General features: G+C 37.0%; 1 protein-coding gene across 4 annotated transcripts in view; it reads right to left on the minus strand.

The window, feature by feature from the left end:
• Positions 1 to 25,557, minus strand: part of ttyh2 (tweety family member 2) — a 50,325-nt gene that overhangs the window by 16,112 nt on the left and 8,656 nt on the right. For all 4 annotated transcript variants that reach the window (XM_077200324.1, XM_077200322.1, XM_077200323.1 and 1 more), the window contains exons 2-5: positions 17,960 to 18,135; positions 7,776 to 7,887; positions 1,660 to 1,880; positions 160 to 255 (exon numbers count right to left, since the gene is read on the minus strand). In XM_077200324.1, coding sequence (XP_077056439.1) covers positions 160 to 255; positions 1,660 to 1,880; positions 7,776 to 7,887; positions 17,960 to 18,135 — 605 coding nt within the window. The remainder of the gene's footprint in view (positions 1 to 159; positions 256 to 1,659; positions 1,881 to 7,775; positions 7,888 to 17,959; positions 18,136 to 25,557) is intronic.

The following is a 25,557-nucleotide window of genomic DNA, read 5'->3' on the forward strand; positions in this document are numbered from 1 at the left end:
GTCAAAACAGTAATTTTCATCCCCGATCTGAACCTTAAAATGAAATAAATGGTCATGGAGAGGATGTTTTCTGAAAGTTGTTTTTTGTATGTCTATCAAAAGATCAAGGAAATATGACCCAGTATTTATCAGTGTAACATAATGTAGTTTTGTACTCACGTAGTGAGCAGCCAGCGGGATTGTTTGGCCAGACCCAGACAAGCAGCAAGACAGATGATCAGATCCAATATTAGTATCAGGAGGTATGTCAACCACCTTCAGAAGAAAGAAGATCCAACAGAAAGAGATTTTGTTATAAGCATTGAATAAAAAAACATTACATGTCATGAACTTAGATGCTGGAAAGAATTCACAGAATAAGAAAAATGACAAATAAAAAAAAAGGCATAACATTCTAACACTGCATGGTTTCACACTGCACAAATTTGGTAGTGCAATGTGGGGTTAACAGCACAAAAGCGACCCTTTCCGGATCAAGAATTCATAACCCCGGGTAGAAAGTGCCGCTTAAATTATAAGTGTGAATTTGTGTGAAACCCGGGGTTAAAAGCAGCGTTTAGAACGACAAAAACCTTTCAAGCACAGTGTGAAAAGACTTTTGAATAGAAATGTGTTTAATTTAAAGTTTTTTGCATTGTCACGCAAAATGCACTATATATTCTTTAAATTTAATTTTAAAAATGACAAAGTTATTTTGTCTCTTTTTTCTCAGTTGTTTCACATAGAGACAATAGAGACATTTGATTAAGTCTCCAGCTTCTCAGATTTTCTGAGGTTCTTCAACATGATCTCAAATCGATTTCAAAGTCAAAAATACAATAAAATTCTTAATATGAACAAACATTTTTCATCGGATTCAAGACCAAGCTATCTGAGCTATCCACATTCATAATATTCTCATCTTTTATGTCAACAATTGTTTCATTTGTGTCATTATTACTTCTCCAAAGAAATGTTAGGTTGCATTTTAAGTTATATACTTCAGTGAAACATGACCGAGACTCTCCTGAGCTACGATAGCAATCTCCAAGTGATAAAATCTTTTTTGCTGGTGTGTGTGTGTGTTGGCGAGGCCACTCCAGAGAGCTCTTCGTCTCTGAAAATAATTCATAATAGATGAACAACTTCTATAGGAATTAATATTTCATACGCTGAAACGTTGTCAGAGCAGAATAGATGACCGTGTCTCTTCATATAAACTACTCTTAGACACACATGCACACACACATTCACATTATCACATGTCAGCTATATTAATATGCCTCCTATAAAAGATGAACTTTTCTGGCAACCTACACTAAAGAATTGTGACATCACTTTTCAACCTGCCATCTGCAATGTGGAATGATGACAGGAATATGAATCCAGTACTGGCGGATGTTTTGATGAATGGCCAGCAGTGAAGCTGCAGCAGTAAATAGCATGTGATCTATAGTGTCTAACACAAGGAAATTACTTTAAATCCAACTATAAAACAGACTGTACACACATGTAGTCATGCATTAGCAGTTGATGGACTACTATGGAGCTTCACTCATATTTCATAATGATTTTTCCTGCTACAAACCAAGAGTGGAAAATAGACATGCATTCTGCAGAAAATGAAATACAGGAGAGGTACATTATGGTAAAATTCAAGGTGACAGCTCTCATCATTACCTGTAATACTCCACGTATGCAGTCTGATCGGCTATGGCGGCCAGGTCTACTTTTGCCTTTTCCCAGTCAGGAAGCCCCAGTAGTTGCTTAATGATGTTATCTGACATCTGTTGCATGAACTGTAGCGTCTGCACAAAGTCTCCCCGTGCGGCAAAGATCTCGCCCAGTCGAGACAAGTGCTCATTTAGGCCGCTCTGCATGCCTCCCATAGTACCCGTTACCTACGAGAGTGAATATCATTGTGAGTGCAATCAGAAATACTTTGATGGTTTTATAATGACATATTCAGCCAGTCAAAAAGGGTGTTTTTTTGTTTGTTTAAGAAATTAATACCTTTATTCAGCAAGGATGCATTAACTTGCATTAATTACCATTTATCAAAAAGTACTTAAAGGTAACATGGTTTCCACAAAAATATTAAGCAGCAAAATGGTTTTCAACTCTGATAATAAGAAAAGTGTCTTGAGCAAATCAACATATTAGAATGATTTCTGAAGGATCATGCATCATACAGTAATAATGCTGAAAATTCAGATTTGCCAACACAGGAATAAATTATATTTAAAAACAAGTATTTTTTTAATTGTAATAATATTTCACAATATTGCGGTTTTTAATGTAGTTTGATGAAATAAATGCAGCCTTGTTGAGCATAAGAGACTAACATCTTACCGACTTACTTCATTAGTTGCAATTATAAGTTATAGACTTGAATGGAAACATGTAAAACTGCAGACTTAACAGACACGCAACTGTCTCTTATGTGATTCATAAAAATCAATCTAAAATATTGACAAGGGGAAAAAAAAGCTTTTGCAGAATCTTTTCATGTTGTTTACATTTCATTACTAAAAACCTTTAGATCACATTTAAATAATCAATTTAAAATGCAATAAATTAAATTGAAAAGCTTTTAAAGTTCACACTGCTAATTTAACTTAACTTGTTCATCTAGATGACATGCACATTAAATGCAGAAAAAATAAGAACACAAAAATACATGATGTCCTGTTTTACATTAACTCTTATCAAATATCTCTGCTTTCCTATTTTTGCAATGGTAAAACTAAAGTAGGCAAAGTGAGAAAGAACTGCATGAGGAAAGGCCCAGCTCTAAAAAGAGCTGTTTTCTGGTCAAACAACCACAAAGTAACGTAGCCTGCATGCAACCAAATTTGTGTTCCCTCATGCTTTCTCAAAGACCAACCCAAAAGCTTCATTAAATAGAGTGGGTTATGTTAGAAAAAAGAAAACAGATGGGTGCATGTGCATACAGCATTTTTAAAGTTCAATAAAAGCTAAAAACAGCACAGGATCAGGGGATTCCCAGACAAATGCTCTACATCCTGAAATCAAATACTCATGGCCCAGACTCAATTCCCAGCAGCCCTTCTTTGGGTTATGACATCATGACTCGAGAGTGTGGTGATCTCATACCCAAAGCTGTGAGAAACTCAATTCCACATTGATTATCTAGTTTGACCAGATCTCTCAACTGTGCTGCATTCTCCTGAATCAATGTATCTTCTTGAAATACACAGGCTCTGATGTTTTATTTAAGGTCTGAGAGTGATTGTGAGTTTCAGATGAACTTGCACTAAATATTGTGTACTTTTCTTGGGCATAGCAAAGTTTATTGTGTGGCCACAACTGCAAAAACATCCTTAATATCAAAGCTGAACGTAATCCAATAATCCAGCTAATGAAGAAACGCTAGACATCTGTGTTTCCTAAGCCACAGCTGTAATGCATAGGAAATGGTTAAGATACGAAACCGAGATTTTTCTCCCAGCGCTGCAGCTCTAATTGATTGTCTCTGGTTTCTGCAGGCGCTGGGCTTCTGCAATTAAATTTGAATGGGAAAGTTGAAGCGTGAAATGGAACACAAGCACTAAGTGGTGCTGCCTGCTCTATATCTAGATACGATTTTCTATTTCTCTATTAAATTGGTTTGGGGAGGGGGTGATGACCTAACTGCTTACAGGTCTTCTTCTAATAATGGCTGTGGAAATGTCTGGGGATTTGCTGGTGGAACTAGTTCAGAGGTTCTCAAGATAGTTACTGAGCATTTAAAGACCAACAATGGAACAAAGACTGCAAAGTTTTACGATACAAATCCGATGTGACTCTTAAGAGGGGTTGAAACTTGAGCTTTTTAGGGTTCAAAACCTGTCTGACATCGAAGGGGGGGGGACAAGGTCAGGAACTCAAATCACAACAATCAAATTCACTTTGTCTTCAAATTCTCCTTCAGCAAACGTTTGATTATCTGCCTCATGGGTGATGGATAAACAGCTCTCAGCTCCACAAAAGTCTTTATTACCCAATTTTCTCTAGCAGTTAACTGATATGTGTGTGAAGAATATCAAGAGAATTGTGATTATTTTCCGTGGGTGAGGATTTCAGTGAGTGTTTGGGATGTTTGAAATGGTAAGCGTGCCACAACTTTTCCACCAACCACTAGCAAAAACTTTCAAAACTCTTCAGAAAAACACCTTCCTTGCATCTTTTAACACATTTCAAAAGTTCCATCCTAAATATAGTCAGTCACTTGAACTGCTAATAATCACATGATCTACAGTCTGATTAACTCTTTCCCTGCCAGTGTTAACAACAAAATGGGGGAAAAAAGAGAAGACAAGTATATAAAAAAGAAAAACAGAAAGGAAAGAGAACAAACTGGACAGAGACCAGTCAACCTCCATTCCACAGATTGAAAAAAAAAATAGTAGTTTATAAATCACAACTCTGTCAAACAGACTTTGCCTCCAAACTATTTTCCTTCAGGTTTTCTTGAACAAGTCATTCTGAAGCCTTTAGCCTAGACTGAAAAGTCCTCAAATGTGACACTTTAATCTTTGCCTTCAAACATTTCACTGACTGCTTCATTAAAAAAAACCCATCAAACTCTGGATAAAGTTACACATGAGGAAAACATATTTATGGTAAAGGAGCTAGCATGAGCCCAAAAAATGTTTGCTTTCTATTCAAAGCAATAAAAGAAGTGACCTTCACAAGCTGAGAGGACAGTATAAAACGACCCAGCGCTCTGCATCATGTCACACCCTGCAGAGAAAAAATGTATTTATGGAACAACAGAGCTCTGGGTTGACATTGTTATACTATAGCCACCCTCTTTAAAAAAAAGGCGAAAATATTATCTTCTTTTCCTGTATTGACAACAAAATTATTGAACATTTCTAGAATTATTACAAAAATACTGTTCATTAACACGTTAACCTTTTAGGTGGCATGTTGTCACAATGACCATGTTGTTTATTGACACTGATTTTAGAAGAATAATTTTGTACAAAATATGAAAATATTATCTAAAACAATAATATTGAGAATTTACGGAGCCTGTAAATGGTACATGGAGGTGGATTTTTTTTATGCTTTCGCGTTCCCCAAAGAAATTTTGTGTTTGATCACAAAACCGTTGCATTCCCTTGCAAAAACTTTTGCAATCTCCAGAGAAAGTTTGCATTTGGAAAAAAAGTTTTGCGAGTGAATAAAGTTACTCAGGGGAAACGCAAAATATTTGCGAGAGGATTGAAGATGCATTGACATAATTGTTTCTCCGGTCTCATATTTTTTCCATCACCATGCCTCATTAGGTGCTCAGTATGAATTAATAATAATAAAAATGATAAATAAATGTAAAAAAATATATTTTTGTTTATTATTTAATTTATTAAAATTAAATTAAATAAAAAGGTATACTTTATTCATTTGAATATAGTACAGTAAAACAATAAATTAAATAAGAATTCATAAAAAAAAATTATAAAGTGTATACAACATAAAACAATGAGTCGGTTTGCTCCTAAATGTCTCTAATTCATTATGGTTCTCCTCTTCTGTAACTCAAACCAAATAATTTATGTCCTTGATAATCCTTAGGTGCCTCTGTGCACACAAAACAGATCCTCACAGGAAACCACACAGTTCATTTGCAAGCACAGCGGGGGTGTTGAGAGGAGGTGAACAAGAGACCTTATGGCCCAGAACCAATAAACCCTAAAACCAAGCAGTCACCACTCACCACTCAACACTCCAGAAAAAAGTCTGTTACTCCTCTTAACTCATTTGAAAGGGCTGCAAAGTGATCCCAAACAAAACGAGTGTGTGTGTGTGTGTGTGTGTGTACATGAGTCCATGTGTGAGACCAAGCATCTGCGTGCAATGGATGCGAAATTAAATCATTGTTTGCAGGCAGGCAAAACCATTGAAGAGCCTCAATCAGGAAGTTGAAGGTTTCACAAGTGACTTCATCAAAGCCTTTGTCTCAAAGTTCATGGCCAATTATGTGCAATGCATGCAGGGTTTTCAGACAGTGGACACTTTGTGCTATTGGTCTTGAAGGAGCAATCCAAGAATAGAGGGTCTCTTTTGCTTGATGGCAGGCTTAGATAAATGTACTGATGATTCTTGAAGCTATCAAAGCTGACATTAATCTGAGGTCATGACCTGGATATCTAAAACATCTCTATCCCTTCCGAGCACCATTACATCATTTTCTCACAGCTCAGGACTGTTATCTCCTTTAGGCCGAATGCTAATGAAAATTATGGCTGATTCTTCCCCCGAAAGTGCAGTTCCTAGGTCAGTTTTGCCTTTTGGCTCGTGATGACTCAGACCGTGTGTTGAGAGGACCAAGTTGACCTCAGACAAGTGTGTGCCTCATAATTCAGAGTGAGACAGAAACAGATGCATTAATCTCCATTAGTGCAGATGGGGAGCTAATCCTCAACTCCTCAACGGTGTAAGCTGGCAGATGCTCGGAGCGCCTTCAGTCTCGGTTCGGTTCAGAACAACAGCATAAACACTGGCCTGAAGGCTCATAAAAGAGGTGTAAGTGAGAAGAACACGTGTGGATTATTGATCTATAGCTTGTGAGATGTTTGCACTCAGATCTATACCTTTTTTAAGTTCTATATAGAAACAAATGCATCAGCTACACACTTGGAAATAAATATATGGTTATGATTGACGATGTCATCACTGATTGACGATGTCATCACTTTGTTCAATGGACCTCAAACTCGCAATATTCAGGATTGACGACTGTTTTACTAACAGGTGTGACTCTCAAAATGTCCTGTTCAAACAACAGTTGCTGTATGTCTGTGTGGAAAGAATGATAGATGGAATGACAGACAGACCGATAGATTGATAGACAGATCACACCTGATCAATGGCTGACAGGGGATATTTTCAGAAAACCAAACAGTCATTATTTTTTCCTGTAAAATGACACACTTCACCTTTAAAGGGGGAAATAGGTGAACTAATCATTGCTTTTGCAGTTTTTCAGTCCACCAGGAAATGAAATAGCTAAAACTCACAACCAGAGGCATGAAAGGCCCGAACGAGTGCATGAAATTGGTGCGTGAAGCAGGATTAAAGCGTCTTAGTGTCACTGTCAGCTCTACGCATTTGAATCAGAAAAACGGAGACGGATATAAATAGGTCTGGCTGAAGATGCATGAATTAGGTTTTATTCATGCCACAGCCTTCAAGGCCTTGAAAGGGACAATGACGAAAGGAAAAAGAGGCCTTAATAATGGCACAAACATAAAAGGCTGTAAAAACCAATTTGAGGTATTTTCTTCAACTACTCCATATCACAGGAACGAACTTGAGTGAGTCTCCTAACACGCATATACACCTCTCGTCGTTCACGGGATCAACATTTTTCCAAAGAGACATGCGGTGGCATGTCAACTCCATATATCTTCAATGGTGTACTTGCTATTGCAAAAGGCATGTCAGAAAATCAATCATGCGCTCAGTGGGGGAACCCATGAAACTTTAGCAGCTCTGATTGGCAGAAAAAAAAAAAGATTTTACAGAAGCAGACAACTGAACTCTGAGAATATAGGGACCATCTGGTTGAGGTTTGGTTGGAAGGAACGCCTTGATAGAAAGTGCAGAACTATTTTCAGGGAGGGAAAAGAGATAATGTTAGAGCTTTTGGAAGGAGAGAATTTGGTTGGGAGAAGTCAACGAGACTATTGGGACATTTCGGCTGAAACTTGTCAAGACTGTTGAATTAGTAAGTAAAAAAACAGTCTGAATGTGTTATCTAAAGTCACTGCTATATTTGTACTTACCAAACTGTCCACTCCCGCCAGTGTGTGATTGGCATTATAGAGGGAATAGGTCAGCTGATACACCCCATCATTGGTTTCACTGTTTCCATAGAAACCAACTCCCACAGCAACACTGAAAAGTCAAAAGGTGAAAAGTTAAAATTAATTGTAATCATCAGGGCCTCACAGAATATGCACATGCAGAAATCCACAGAGGGATTTCCACAGATCTGGAACACCGGTCTTTCACAAAAGTTTACACTCTTGCATGATTTTTATTAAATGTTTTGGCTGGTTTTACCATGCTTTTAGCTTCCACTAACCGTGAACATTTTACCATGTTTAAACCCCAAAATAACAGCTGAAAATACCGAAAAAAATGCTCCTAAAATGTGCTTCATGCACTTGGTTGGTCTACACTTTAAGTAAAAGATACAGGACTGCAAATGTACACAATACTATTTAGTATAATTTATGTACCATTACAGTGTTTATAATTAATAACTGGAACTAGCTTTTTTTACATTTCAGTTTTCATTTTATATATATTCATCGTGATTTTAATTTAGGGTTCAGCAATTTTAAGTGATTTTTTCTTTCTTTGTTAACATTTTATTTTCATATATTTTTAATAAATTTTTATTTCAGTTACAGTAATCTTAGTACTTCAACTTAAACATATTTCAGTGCCTTTCCAAAGAAACATTTGTTAACTTTCATTTAAGTTTTATTTTTGCAATATTTTTGGGAAATGAAGGCACTGTGCTAGGATTGGTGGTGCACGCGTGCCACATGCAGGTCTTTAATATTCAGCAGGAGACGTACTGAGCCAGAGGCTAATGTTCCCCAGACACAAAAAAACAGAAGGGTTGAGGAAATTACAAAAAGATGGAGCCTTCTGCCTGTGAGAACAACACACAAGCACTATGGGAGCGAGATAAAGATAACCACGCGTTCAGAACAATAATACAAATCACAACCATTATTATTGAAGGGTTAAGTTCACCCAAAAAAACAAAACTCTGACGGTTCAAAAAGATCATAAATAGACCGTAGCATTGGGGTGAATTCGGGGTGATTGGAACACTTTTTACTATTGAAATGACTTGGAAAAAATGTCCCAATCAACCTGAATTCACCCTAAATCCACAGGAATTGAGCACGTAAATGTCTTCTGAAGAGAGATGATTGCTTTATATGAGGAGGTTTCATTTGAATTTCACATATTAACATTAATCAGAGAACATGCATATAGAATTCAAATTTCGCAAACGGACACTCAGACATGCTTGTTTGACTTGCGAAAACCAATGAGGTTCATTCTTGTGTCATTCCTGCACAATTGAGCTTTCGCAAGAACCAATGAGGTCTGTTTTCGCGAGTCAAGCAAGAACGGTTGCTGATCAATGTTTATATGTGAATAAAAGCCTGAATTAAAAGTTCAACATATAAAGCAATCATGTTCTCTTCAGAAGACTTGTATTAAACCACTCGAATCATATGGATTTAGTTTTGGGTAAACAAACTTTCAAATGGAGGAACAGAAATCCCTCAGATTTTGTTAAAAATATTTTAATTTGTGTTCTGTAGATGAACAAAAGTTTTATGGGTTTGGAACAACATGAGGGCGAGTAATTTTAATAGTCTACAATATCACCATAAAAGAGACTATTTCTGAACAGACCATATATACACTTAACTTTAGCATTTAACTCGTTCCTTAACATTTTAGCAACCTGAAATGATTGTTAGTGAATCGAGATGATATGTGCATCTTGTTTTAATTCGATCATCTTCTATTCACGCGTATGTTGTTTCAAACTTGTATTTCTTGTTTGAGTTCTTCGGGAAAGAATAATAATTGGGGACAGCGATCTCATAAAACTTACACTGAATGAGGGGCCATATCTGGATACTAGAATGTCAGAAAAATTGAGCTGGAAAACAACCACCAACCAACTACCCACAACACCCTAGCATCATAAAGGCAAGTTCTAGAGAGCTTCTACCACTATTTGGGCTTTATATTAAAAGTAACTGACTTGACATACCCAGTAAAATTGCACTGGTGAAGATATACTCATGATGTTTCACTGAAAACGACATAGTCCTTTCTCCAAACCAATTTCTCAAAAATAGCTTTTCAAAAACAATGGGCCAAATACAAACCATTTGAGATAAAGCATGACCGAGCGACCCATCTCAAATATCAGAGAAACAAGTAAATGATCGTTGGCATGAAACACTGAACTTTAGCGTGAGTCCATTCCCTCCACACCAAGCCACAATCTTCTCGGCACTGGGAACAGGAAGCATCTCACATAGAAAGAATGTCATCATCAAAACGGCCAGGCTCATCTCTGTTCTCGGTATTTGGCTTATTAGTCCCCAGAGACCCTATGAGGTCAATAACACCGCACAGGAAGTGAAGTCATATCCCGCATTGCATTGTTAATATAGGGTACCCTTTAAAGTTCATCCCTGGTCCACCCTCCTTCGTGTTAAACTTATATTTCACGTTTGGGACCATAATGAGCAGAGTAATGAAATGCAAAATCTGTTCTCGGTCCTGTATCAGCTGAAGAGTCGAGACTGATTTTGGATCAGACTGACAGCGTGGGACTCCTGGGGAAATGTAAAAGTGTAATGATTCCTCCAAAGCTTCTTGCCTTTGGAGTGGGTGAGGAGTCATAAAGACACACACACACACACACAAACACATAAAGAATGCACAGTGCCCTGAGGTCGTGTGCCGTCTCGCACCAAAACTACGCACGGGAGAATGTGTGTAGCCTGGAACAGGGGACTTTATTAAAATTATTGGAAGAGTGAATTCTCATTAGCTGGATGCCTCAAGCCAAACTGCATCATTCTCCTGATCCATCTTTGAGTTAAAAAGTGCATGAGAAAATTTAGCTGCATTGGGGAGAGGAAGGAGAGAGAGAGACAGAAAGAAATGGCAGCTTTCTCATAAAAATGGTGAGAGCTGACTAAAAGTGCCAGTTTCAATCAGTGTTATTACTGTTAACGGAAACCAAAATGAAGAATAAAACTTTAACTGAAATAAAAAAATAAAAACTGAAAGTAAACATATTTGATGACCCAAAAAAATGTATATATATATTAGGTAAAACTTTATTTTGATAGTCAACTTTATACACTCTTCATACTATAAGGAACTTTGCAACTAAATGTCAACTAGTCAGAGTATTTACAGACTGTCTGCATAATATTTGCTAACACTATTTTGATGGTCAGCCAACAGACATTCAACTGACTAAGTAACTCTGCAACTACTTGCCAACTCATTCTACTAACCCTAACCTAACAGTCTACTAATATTCTAATGAGAGTTAGTTGACATGTAGTTCCAAAGTTACTTATTGTTAGTAGAATGTCTAAAGTGGACTAACCAAATATTAATCTTTTTTTTTTAGATTTTTTTTTTGTCCATACAGTGAAAGTCAATAGGCTCCTATGTTTGGTGGGTTCCCAAAGTTTTTTTAAATATCTTTCTTTGTGTTCTGCTGCGCATAAGAAATAAACTGATTTGGAATAAGATTTGGCTGAGTGAATGATGACAGAATTGTCATATTTGGGTGAACTATGCTTTAAACTACATACTTTAAATCACTTGCGTTGGCAGCACAAAATACTAAAACTAAAATAAACAAACTAAAAACACTGATAAAATTTTACAGTGGTAGAGTAAAAATGAATTAACCAAACTAAAAACTAAAATCAAAAATTAAAATCCATCAACCCTATGGCTCCAATTTGATTTTGGAAACAAACGCTGTGTCCGAAATCTCAGGCACTTCGTAACCGTTAAATGGTATGTTCTATATAGTATGAATGCGTTATCAGTTGCGTCACTTCACTTCCATTCACAAATTCTGGGATAGTAAAGTGTCCATCAAATGCAACCTTCAGAATCTCAGAGGAAGTAGTAGGGATACGGGTCCTTTTCACCTTCTGTTTTATGACATACTACTCGTCTCACATACTGTTTTTCACATACTATATATAGTAGAAAAGTCGGCATATTCGGAAGCAGCGAAAGTGATGAACAGTTGAATGAACACTTTCCTTGTCAAAGCATGCAGTTCTTGCCAAAATGTAAAATGGATTAGATTCCATACTCAAAAGGCTGTCTTTGCCAAAGACTAAGAACACCAGAATTCGAATTTTTCACGGATTAGTTCACAGATTTATTAAAAAAACACTGCTCACAAAAAAAGACTCCATAATGAGACAAAACCCTTTCATCTTTCAATGTTTAACCAAACACTTCAAATGCAAAACCTGTTTGGAAAAGGCAGCTGAAGAGAAACAGCTCTTTTTGCTGCACTCTGCAAGATGAATAAGTCACATTATTAACATTGTAGATGGTTGCTGGTGAAGAACTGAATCAGAATCACTTTGCAGAGCTTCTAAAACCTGTGGTCTTCAGACAGCCAATGAGGAGTTAAAGCCTGCATTTGAAAAACTGGTGCTATATCTATGGCAAAAATGCAATATTATAGGCAATTGATCCCCATGGTTCATCACTGTCTCATTCTTTTCAAAACCAAAGCACTAATGCTGTATTTTTTTTTTTTTTTTTTTTTACAAGAACCACAGAGCCTTAAGATGTTTCACCTTTATATGGTTAAAACAGTGACAAAAAAAGCTCTGCTCTGGCCTCAAAAACCAGGTCTGAAAGCAGGCATATAAATAATGGCTAAATAAAGCTTGTGCTTTTATCAACTGAAGGGAGAAAAAGTGAGGGAGGCATTACTGAGTCAAGTATGAAGTAAAATAGAGGAGGAGAATCTTCCACCGAATATGATTTCAGCGTATCATCATCAGATGCCTCCTCACCTGAAGGGGGCAGTGCTTTGTTACGATAGATTTGCATTCATTTATTCAATCGCTGGGTTCTTTGTTCATGCCACCAGGGCTTCAAAATGACAAGAGCGCCACATTACTAAGTAGGGGGTGGGCAGGCTTGTTTGCTGAAGCTGTAACCATCTGTCAAGCCATCTTGGTTCTGCGGGATTCATTAGAACATGACTGATGAACACCATATTGGTCATTCACCCTCAAACTGTAGGCTACAACTTCCTGCTTCAAGTTCTTTAACATGAAAAATGACTACACATTTAGATGAAAACTACAGTAATTGGTGATATTTCAATCAGATTAAATACAATGTAAACACAGTGTCAAACAATAATAATACATTTTACTTAAAAAAAATGTTTTGAGAAAGTTACTATGTTATTACAAAAAATATATATATATTTTGAGAATAAAGTTATAATGTTACAGGAATAAAATTGTACAATTAGGAGATTAAAGATTTTTTTTTTTCATTTTTTATTAATGATGAATATCACAATAGCAATAGAACAAACCTGCTTTAATGTGAGACATGGATTTAGTCAAATCATAATTAAGGATAGTATGATCCACTTCAATTTGATGTACTTTACCTACGAAAAAGGAAAGTCCTGATAAATACACTGATTTGAAAATGACTCAAACTCATTGACCACTCCTGACTAAGCAACAGTCAATAAAGAATAAATGAATGACTAGGCTAAAGTGTGCTAGATTTATCGCCATTACCCCTCACACACGCCAAACAGAAAGATGACAAAAGGTTATAGATGTCAGAGAGCAGGTGAGAGTGTGGCAGAAAACAACTGGTGAAGCACAGCAGGATAAGAGATCTCTCTCTCTCCTCTTTTACCTGTCACTGAAAGCTTCTATGAGATATGTGAGGTCACGTCTTCAGGTGGAGAAACAAGGGCAGCTGTAGCATGTGCAAAGGCTATCTTTTTTTAGAAAAATAGGAAATGGAAAACAACTCAACTTCATTCTAATAATACGAATGTTTATGTTTTTAATAATAGTTTTTATAGCGTAATAACAGAGTAATAAATTACTCACCCTCATGACATTGCAATCCAATATTATTTATATGTACTGTATAGTACTGTATAAAACCCATATATGTTTGTTTAATATCAAGTTATAATTGTTATATTAAATATGTAATTTTTATTTTGAATATATGTACTTTAGTTTATCCAATAAATATATATACACTAATAATAATAATAATAATAATAATATGGGTTTGAGGCATCAAGAGAGTGAGTAAATTATTATAAAAATATAATGATGTATTATTAAATTTATTATTATTAAAAACTAGTCATTACTATTTAGTACTTTATTTTTCTTTAATTAAAGCAGTTAAAAATGCTCTTCATGTCATGATCTAAGCAACTCTTGAAAAGGAGCCGTACATCCGAACGCAGGGGAACCACGGCAACACGAGCTGTAGATTACCAAAATATCAAAACACCAAAGAAGCTATTGCCCAACTCCTGTCATTCAGCAATATAATGGAGAAAATAAAAGAATATTGTGTAGTCACAATGGCACTGGATATCTAGAGTTGCATCTCGGAAAGCACCGTCTGCGATTAGGACCAGTTCCACTTGCACAACATACTAGACATTGTGGTGTTATTGCTAATTTGCAATTGATTGTTTTCTCTTACTCAAACACTTTATTTAAAAAAAGTTGAAGATGATGATGTTTAAATTTCTGAAAGTTATGAAATAAAATTGTATCTCAAAAGATCAAGGACAACTTAATTACTCATGATATGAAACCCTTTAAATACCACATTGAAACTGTACAAGACCCCTTTAAAACATTTCAAAACAGATGATTTATCATTTACAAAATTCTGAAACCTAACACATCACCTGAGAGCAATCTAGGACCCTAAAGGGCTCCATCATTTCATATAGCATGATCTGAGACTCTCATTGACTACGTTTACATGCAGCCAATATTCGGGTTATGGTCGGGTTAAGGTCACTATTCGGGTTTCTGAAACATAAGGAATAACCCGTTTACATGCATGAGCAGAGAGAGTTACTCCACATGGAATTGCAATATCCCGATGTAAACGGCGACGCACGGTTAGCGTCTGGATGTACGGACAACCTTAAGACGGAATATGCGTCATTTCCGATTCTTCTTCCTGTATCCAAAGACAACAACAACAGCAGCAGCACGCGGATAATGAATAGTTTGGGGCAGATAGCGATCGCCTTTGTTTGCGCTTTGGTGCTGGTACTGACCTCGCTCCAAATGTAGGCTATGCTGTGCTGCGTCTCACCATGTTTACTTCCGGTATACTGCAGGCGGGTTTTTGTATGCGCCGAGAAGTTCCTCTTCTCAAAAGACCAAGATTCCTTGCGAATAGAACATGAGCAGAACGCAAATAATTATGGGAATATGCCGATACGCGTTACATGACCAAAAATTCAGGTTAGAAAAGGGGTGCCCCAGGTATCATATCCCAGTTTTTAAAATCCGGGGTATGAGCATATTCAGGTTTTTGCCGGTGTTAACATGGCCGTGCGTGACCGGGTTATTGCTAATATCCCGGTTTTGAACGGGTTATTGGCTGCATGTAAACGTAGTCACTTTGAGAATATTGATTTGGAGCTAGATAGTTGACTTGAAGGTGTTGTATTAAATGCACACCTCTATCTACGTGTTCACCCATCATTCCAACTAAACAAACAACCCTATAATTTACTTCTGGACACTGCAGAAACACTTCTGCTACAAACCACATAAACGTTTAATGAAGATGTAGTCAGTCTTGCCATGCCAGTTTTAGCAAAAATACAAAAATTATAGAGGGAGAGGTTAGAAGTGTTAAATGACTGTATACAGAAAAAAAACAGAAAAAAAACAGACAACCTTCGGTGAACAATAAATGTATAGGATATATATACAACAGTATGCAATTCCTGATGTTAAACTCAGACCATGCTTTCGCCTTTAACCCAACAGTATGGGCTCTGTTTCACCGCAGAAGGTTTCAGAATACAGACAGTAGTAATGCTAACTTAATAAAATCAACACAGATGAGTGTCATGGGACTGGGGATGGTGCCCTCATAAACATACACACGTGCGCACACACACACACACACACACACACACACACACACACACACACACACACACACACACACACACACACACACACACACACACACACACACTCCTATACAACACAAACTAATTCAATCGAGCACTTTAGAGCTCAGCATTTCTCTTGCAGCGGTGGGATGATGTAACCGCTGGGATAGTGCCTACTGTGAGACTGGAGCGTTGAGATAGATTAGATAACTCTCCTTCTGCTTAGCATGTCAAAGTAACAACTATTTACTTTAAGAAAGCTCTGTGTAGTGAAGCTCCCAAGAGTTACAACCTTAAAAGACTGTGAATGTGGCTGTCTGCAAAGATATTAATTGTTGCTGACTTATTCACAATATGAAACCAAAACTGTCTCTAGTTACTTTCTTAAAGGCATAGCTCATTCAAAAAATAATTATTTTTGTCATTCCATGAAAAAAAAAAAAGAAAAAAGGGAGACTATACGCAACAATCTTATTGTGTAATTTTTAAATCAAACGATTATAACTCAATCTTCCGGTGTAACGACAGACTTCGCTTTGGTGATGTATGCCAATCTTTTTCAATCATTTTGTCTGCTTTAAACTGGTCCTGCACAAATATCATCACTACTTCAATACCATATGAATAATTTGCTTTGACTTTAGTACAATGATGATATAAAAGCCAATTATTTAAATTTTGAAAACATGTCTTTATAATATCATACTCCATTTCTTCGTCATGCATACTTGAAATATGTATGAAATGTATACATATATATATTTATTTTACAAAGATATTCTCTCGCAAAAAGGTTGTGACATTTTGGGGTCCACGCCATCAAAAGGCTTGAAAACCCCTCGCATAAAGCAATGTAATTGATCCATGCATTTCAAGTCTTCTGAAGTCATAAGATAGCTTTGTGTCACTGATAATCTTTCCATTACCAAATCGCATTTACGCATTAAAAAAAAAATGCAGGAGGGAGGAATATATTTAGGAGCTGAAAAAGAGGGTGAGACTTTTACCAACCTAAATTTCAGTTTTGCATTATAACATTGTTTTTTTGTGCTTCTTTGAGCTTGACAGTGGTCACTAAGAACTGAAGCTGTGAAGAAGTGAATGCCACTCGTTCTTAATGGATGATGGAGGCAGAAATCTGCACAGTGTTTGATTAGAAGGCAAAGGGCCGTTTCGGTATGTCCAAGGCTATTCAACCCCCTGTTAAAAAACTAAATACTAGTCAAACTCTGAGAGTTCCCACAACCCCTCCTCCAACTCAGACCTGACAGACAATGTGGCCCGAAACAAAAGTGAAGAGTTTCTATCGCCGGTCAGCGGTATGGGGTTTAGACAGGAATGTAGATCACTCTGCATCCGAGCAGAACAGCACTACATGAAGTGACCCAGTGAAAAAATAGTTTTTATAGAGCAAGAGAATAAACTGAACCTCTCTGAGAAAGAAATTGAGAGCAGATGAGAGTGTGAGAGAAACAGATGCCATCTCTTTACTAGGTTGTCTGTCTGTTAAATCTCTATAGCCAATAAAATAGAGCAGTTATTTGAGCCTCTCCTGTCTTTCTCACTTCAATATTAAAGGAGCCATACCATACATATTTTTGGACCAAAATAGTTTAGCACCTTAACACAGTGTCCTAACCAGTCGCGATGCGATAAGATTCCAACGACACAACACCATACACATGAAGCGACAAAACCAATCAAAAAGCACGGCCAATCAGAAAAGCAGAACGCATTTTTAGAATGTGGAAAAATTTTGGCGTTTTAAAAATTAGTGTGTTTGCATGGCATGTATCACTGAAATGAGGCCTTTTTTCAGTGAGTGAGTGAGTGAGTGAGTGAGAGAAAATGGATGGAAGAGACAAAAAGCTAAATAAAAAAAAATAAAAGAGGTGTGGAGATAATGAGGAAGATATGTCACCAGGAAGTTATAAGCTAATTTGCCAAAGGGGATTTTGCTATTAGATGCCATGTTGATTCATCACTCATTTCAAATCGCGTGACAGATGACAACAAAAACCTTCTTAATAAAATCTTAATCTTTAGTTTCTGCTCAACCATGCCAGAGACAGAAAGTTTGAAAAAAACAAATCATTCCCCCATATATTTCTTACACATACACTTCCCATAGACCTGAGTGCTTAACCGCTGCCTGCATCTTGAGCGGGTTTACCTGGTGTGAGAACAGTGTGTGGTACGTACCAGCAGATGAGTCCAGCAGCAACAGCAGCCCAAGTGACACAGCAAGAGTTAGATTTCTTACTCTCCTCTTCCTCCTCATCCTTCCGACAGCAGCACAGGCAGCTCAGGTAGATGGCCAGACCCAGCAGATTCACACCAAGCCCAGCTGCTGCTACACAGCCCAGGAAGATGAGCGACTGAAACAGAAAAAAAGAAAAAAAAACATGAGATACGAGTTTCTTTGTTAAAAGAGACACATGAGGCAAAACTGATTTTTTTCTTGTTCTTTTGAAATGAAAGAGTTTGATCTCATATGCCATTCATAACACAAAGCTCCCTTATCATCAGTCCACATATGGAAACTAAAATTCTCAGAGTTGTTCAGAAGGCGTCACTGCTATGATATCTGAATTATGAGTACTTTAACAATTGACCAACCATATTTACATAAATACAAATTCATATTCAGTTTCAAAACTCTTAAAGTCAACATGAAATCCAAATTTATGTCCTGATGCATGTTTTTATGTCTTACTGTGTGCAATTTATATATGCTGCTAATGCAAGTTTCTCATTAATGTGGAATGAAGTCACGACCTCCTGAGACGTTTTCCGAACAGAGACAATGCATTGCACTGATAACGCAGAGGTCTTTTCTGGTTGCAACACACTGTCATATAACTTAAAGTTCCAGTTGATAGATCCGGAGCTATTTTAGTCCCACAGCCTTTAATGGGGGCACAAGGTAGCTCCGCCAATGCTTACCACCGTTAAAGGAGCATGATCTACTTTTTGGCACTGAAAATGGTCTTAACTTGGTTGAAAACATTCACCCAGACAGAAATCTATGGATTTTAAGCAGTGACTGGGGATAAATATGACAACTAATGGGGCAGTACAATTATTCAACAAAAGGCACACTCATATACACACACACACCATGTCATATCCCATCCTCTTCTCGCCTCTGAAGGGGATGGAGAAAGTAGGACAGCTATAGCAAGCAGCCCCAGAGTCTATATTTACTGCATCACCATCCCTGTTACTTGAATTGTGTCACTTTCGGTTACATTCAACACTGTCTCTTTCATCCTCTGGGTGGTGGGACATCCTAAGCCATCTGCTTCATTTCCATCTATTAACGCTAAGACTAATAAGTCAGCCAATCTACCCACAACTCCAGTGGCTGCATTCCTCCACTGTGTGAGAGAAACTAGTCAGAAATCACAACAGACAAGACAAAGAATTAGGTTATACAATATAATTTAATTTGAGATTATATAAGAACTGTAAATAATATAACTAATGGTTCGACCAACAGTCTATTAATGGGCAACTTTATCCATCTTGACCCATCCCATCCAGTACTCTATTAGCATTGAAAAACCCATAATGATCATAAAGGTGCATTCACTCCATGTCGAAATTCTCATAAATACAACATTACGACTTGTAAAAGGAGTTTACGTCCTCATAGAACTTTTAATTACAACTTGTAAACTTTGATTTGTCTGAGAGCTCCGAGCTCCGTACCACCTGACCGCTGCAGCGTAACCTGGAAAAACTCAAAATGGCAGCGGATTCAGCAGTGAAACGTAGATAAGCAGTTATTTCATAATTTTTCTGTTTAATAATAACATAATATTATAAGAATAATCCGAAAATAAACAAAATACATACAATGTCTATTGATTACTCAAAGTACACCAATTAATTGAGACGTTAAGAGTGTAATTACTAGTGTTGCCATCAAAAACACGCATACCGCTAAATTGACAATTACGAATTAGCAAATGAGACCTAGAAAAAAATACAGAAATTAAATTACAATTATTTTGTTCACAAAATATTGAACAAAAAAAATCCTATTTCAAATAAAAGTTGTGTTTTTTTATTTCTGAAGGATCCTGTGACACTGAAGAATGAAGGAAAGAATGCTGAAAATTCAGCTTACATAAAAAAACAGTTATTTTACATTGTAACAATATCACACAAATTATATTTTTGCCTTGGTGAGCATAAGAGAGTAAAACAAACACATTTTGACTGGTACTGTAGTACACCACTAATCACAAGCATCAATATGTATCTATTAAATGTCAGATATTTAAGCAAAATGCCTGATGAAACCCAGTGTCTCATTTCAGCCACGTTGTGTATAAACCCCTCCTCCACCTTTGAGGATGGTGAATTCCCCATCAGGCCTTTGTGAAGGGTAAATAGGGGTTGATAAAGGTACTGTGATGAGGAAATGGGGGGAGGATGTACACAGACTGCCACAGGGGGGTCTTATGGGAGGGGATCAGGCACGTTTTAGGGAATGAGTGTGTGTTTTCATTCTCACTGAAGTGTTTGTGTGTGTGTGTGTGTGTGTGTGTGTCTGTGTGTGTGTGTGTGTGTGTGTGTGTGTGTGTGTGTGTGTGTGTGTGTGTGTGTGTGTGTGTGTGTGCGCAAAGGAAGCAGTTGGTGTGGAAACAAGGGGAGAAAGACTGGCATTATGTTTACTGCTTTTGGCCAGAGACAGAAAAAAACCCCACATAAATAAACATCACCATGGCAACCTCCAGGTCCTCTCTGACCTTGTAGTTAAGTCCTGGGACAAAGTGAAAAGAGGAATTATCATAGACTATTTTAATGAAGCAGCGTGTGACTACATGACTGGAATTACCCAGACTAAATCCTGTGATCTTCGTGAACTACGAGAAACTTGTTCTGTCTGACAGGGAAAAGCCTAAGAGATTAATGATGGGTGGTATAAACAAAATCTTATATCATGGCAACTAGTTCAGATAAAGTATATTATATTTTAGATAGATCATTAACCATAGAATCATGTGACACGTAAGACTGCTGAAAATTCAGCTTTGCCATTTTAGGAATAAATTAGGCTAGTACATTACAAATCCATTAAAACTAATACTATTTCACAATATTACTGATTTTATATATATATATATATATTTTTTTTTATTTTACATCAAATAAATACAGCCTCGGTGAGCATAGGAGATATACATGTGTATTTCTATATAACAGCTAATTAAATACTGTTATTTTATTTTATTCTTACGGAAGCTCGATGGATGCAGACCAAAAGATAAAATTAGTCATAAAAAAATGATTATAATGTCTGGCATGAGTGCAAAAACAGCTTCACTTTAGGTAACCATAGTGCAGTAAGATACTGTTAGACACATCTCCAGAGAGTGTAAACAAGAAGGATAAGAAGAGGAGAGAACAATATTGCATGTGTTTGCGCAAGAGAGAGACAGACAAGAAAGATAAATCATGCAATAAAGATTCAGAGCCATTATTATGAATACAATGAATCGCTTCAGAATACATTTGGAAAAAGCGTAAACACCCGTGCCGTGTTGCAGCCTTATCTGGCTTTACCAATGTTTTCTCTGTCACAAACATACACACTCGCACAGCAAAGTGAGTGTGTAATTATAATAGTCAAACAAATACAATGTGCATGCACACACAAAGGGTGTGCATTAATACAAGGCAGACATGAATAATGGAACACCTGCATTATCCACTATGGAAATAGAGGCAGAGAGGAATTTTTTACACACTCCCACACTTCTTCACTAAGTCATTTCCACGCACCCATATTCCCTTGTCATTCGAACACACAAACAGACGGGACACAACAAGACTGAGCTGTTTTTCAATTAGACGCCCCTGATAATTACAAATGTCCACAGGATCACAGCACAGGGTTCCCACACCTTTTCACCAATGAATGTCCATGGCACTTCTATCCACTTGTGATAACTGGATAAAGTGATTTTTAAAATTGCACTCGCTTTCTAGCCAATATTTTAGGGCTGAGTAAATATATGTCTGTGAATTTATGATTTTAAAATTAATTTCCCCCCTCAAAAAGTTCCTCTATTATGCTATGTTGCTTATTTTGTTTTGGAGGTCTCCTACAATAGGCTAACATTCATCCAAGGTCAAACACACTTCAATTTTCTCATAATATACATTGCAGCATCATATCAGTGCCTGAAATAGTTCGGTAAAGAATTCGGTCTCTATAAGCCCCTCCTTTCTCAGAGCCTACTCTGCTCTGATTGGTCAGATGGCAAGTCTGTTGTTGTTGGTCTACCACTTACAGCACATGTCGGAAACGTCCATTACCATATCTGTATTACAGCTCTGGATCTTCCTCAGCACTTGTATTCACAGTGATACGAAGAGTAACAATGGTATCGTTTTTACTGTATAAATTCAGGCCTGGGATCTCAGTGCAAAAAAAAAAGTGGATTTGCAGCGTCTTTTTGACATGTCAACATAAACTAAACTCTTCCAGGCCTCGGCTACAACTACAGAGTTAAAGGGCGGGTCAAAGTAGACATTGTTCACAGACAGCCAATGAAAACTGGCTAGCATACATAGGCCATTTATCGTGCACTTTGATCTTCGAAATTTTGCTGATCGTTTACATTCACAATCAGCTATATTACATGAAAGGTAACATCTGAAAAAGCACTTTTAAGTCAACATGATTTGAAAAACAAAATTTCACTGATTTACTTTCTCAAAAAAAAAAAGTCCTTATTGTAAAAGAAATCATAATGGGTGCATGTCCAAAAGTTTCATCAAATTGTAAAAACCGAATAAACTTAAGCCTAACTTTTCAACCAGCTCGACTTTACATGATGAAATCAAGTCGGAACATCCTGTGTCACTCAGAAATACATCAGATTATACGTGGAAAAATGGGTTTTGAATGGGGTTTCATGTTGACACTGAGGTCTGACAATGAGCTCCCCCAGAAAGCGGCATGCTTTTCTGTGCTTGTTAAGACTTTGAATGTAAATAAGGGAAATGTTGCTGACAGGTCTTCCATAACGTGGTTATATGTTTCTGCTTTGCTGTGGTTAAAAATCAACCACCCTGCCTCATCCACTTTTTGTTTTTCCTTTACGTTTATCATTTCATTTCAGTAGTCCATCCATCTTATAGCATCCATAAGGCACATAGAAAGACGTCTGGGAGAAAGAAAGATGACAGGCGAGAGAAGGACGGGTGGGGAGAAATGGGGGAAGAAGAAAAGACAGTAAAGAGATGGGGAAACACAAAAGTAGGGAGTTGGGAAGGAGGGTGGAGAAGATAGCGTGAAAGAAAAAAAATGGAAAGGACACAAGGGAGGGATAAAAGGGGTTCAAGCAGAGGATTATGGGAATAAAGTGGCATGGAATCTCCACGAAAGAGAACAAAGGACACAACGCAACCCATGTGAATGCAATTTCACATCCTCACTCACAACCACCCACCACCCCTCGGTCAAAAACACTGCTGTGTTTCTCCAGGAATGAAGCGCTCAGCATCTCTCTCGTTCGATATAATAAAGTTTAATTGAAGCCTTAAGGAAATGACTGCTGAAACACAGCTTATTCTGAATGTGACGACAATGTCATATATAGACTGTATGCACATTCAGCATCCTTTCTCACAAGACTGTATAGCAGTTGACCTTTAATGTGTCCATATGCTGTCTTACTGTCCTTTTTTAATCAATTTAACGAATCCTTGCTGAATAAAAGCATTTCTTTCAATGAAATCTTACTGACGCTAAACTTAACTAATTACATAATGATCATATTTGCTTTCAAAAGCTATTTTATTATCAAACCTGAAACATAATACAAACAAACATCTATCTCTGTTTTTTCTATTTTTTGCTATTTTCTCTATCTCAAATGATATACAGTCAAAATCTGAAATGCATTTGGCTTTTTTGCCTGCTTAGAAACAGATAGATGGATCCAATTTCAAAATTATTTAGGCACATTAACATCAACCACACCGGTTCTCAGGCACAAGAAGTTGTTTTCTTGTACAAATGCTTTTCATACTTTTCAACACAAACAGACCTGGGTTATTTCAGTTCAGTGATTCTGTAAAGTGCTCCGTCATGTTCTTTAGCTTGTTTGCATGGAGTGTCCACTACATTCATAGACCGATTTTCCCTTGGGGTCACTGACATACAGCTCAACCTGAGCATAGCTGGCTACAGGCCTGGATAAAACACCCTTTTCAAACGCCAATCACACCCTCTCCGTGAACAGACAGGCTATAAAACTGGAAGTAAATGAGCTTCCACAGACAAAGCCTTTAAGCTTCGAGGAACAAACAGGGCAAATTCGAGTAGTTTGCTGCCTGAGGGGAGATATATATTGAGGCAAACAAGAGTCAAATAATACTGGAGATTGAGACCTTCAAACAGAATATTTTCACATGGAGGAAATGGATCACTGATCCCAGGGTCAGGTTTAGGGAAAGTGGCCAACAATTTCCAGAAAGACAGGTATATGTAAGAATGTAAACGAAGCTGCTCCAACATGATAATTGATCAAATATTTTTGTGGCTTCTCTGAGAAAGAGAGATGAGCCCAACAGGTTTAGGAGACTTGTAATAAACCAGTATCCTGTATCTATCCTAGCATCAGTGACCATGCACACTAACTAGAAGAAACACAGGCTGAATCCCAATTCCCATACGATGTGTCTTATTATAGAATGAAAGATTAGCATTAGTGTGTCTCAACTCATAGCATGTTAGTAATAGTATCTGAAAGATGGCCAGACCGTGTACTTTTTTCCAGTGGAATTTTCAAAGTGTGCATCTGTGCAAGAGATCAATAAATAAAAACTTTTCTTGAGCAACAAATCAGCATATTAGAATAATTTCTGAAGGACCATGCGCCAGTGAAGACTGGAGTAATGATGCTGACAATTCAGTTTTGCCATCACTGGAATAAATTACATTTTAAAATATATTAAAATAGAAAACAGTTGCTTTAAATTGTAATAATATTATTTCACAATATTACTGTTTTACGGTATTTTTGATCAAATAAATGCAGCCTTGGTGAGCACAAGAGACCTTTAAAAACATGTAAACTGTCTGTCTACTCTCAAAGCTAATCTGCAATTTTTTTTGTATTATTTTTTTCGCTAAACATCCAGTCATGTGGAGCATTTTTTTTTTGAACAACTGTGGGTGTGGCTACCCAACTCTCCAGAAAAAGAAACCAAGATATCTCATCACCTGTAACTTTTTGTGACTAGTTAGGAAAAACTCTCAAGCTGCATTCACACGGACAGTCCTAGAGGTTGCCAAGCTTTCAAACTGTTCAACTTGGATCTCAGTCAACGTCCCTCATATTGCTGAAAATCTCCAACTGTCATGAAAAAAAATTATTTCTCTGCAAAACGTTATCATTGTGAACAGCCCTTCAGATTTACACACTTTTAGAAAAAGATTCAGTGGTGTAGAATTAATTAGAATTATGCCAAAAAAGGTTCTAGATAAGTAGAAATGTCTTAAATGATTGCATAATACTTTCATCTTTAATGGGTTATTGCAAAAATGAATTTAAACTAAATTATTTAAATGATCCCATGCTGGGAACCCATAAGTTATATATATATAGCCTATATATATGGCAGAACCCATTAAGGTTCTATAGAAGCTTTCAGTATCACAATAAAACACTGCCAAGTTTGAGACAGTTCTTTGATGAAGTATCGAGATGTTAATTATATTAAATATTAAATTAAGGTATATTAAAGAAATGTCTTAATACTGGTGTATTTGT

Source organism: Siphateles boraxobius, unplaced genomic scaffold, assembly GCF_051911475.1.
Source record: "Siphateles boraxobius isolate OS27281-9 unplaced genomic scaffold, OSU_SipBor_1 46, whole genome shotgun sequence".
In the NCBI taxonomy this organism is placed as follows: Eukaryota; Metazoa; Chordata; class Actinopteri; order Cypriniformes; family Leuciscidae; genus Siphateles; species Siphateles boraxobius.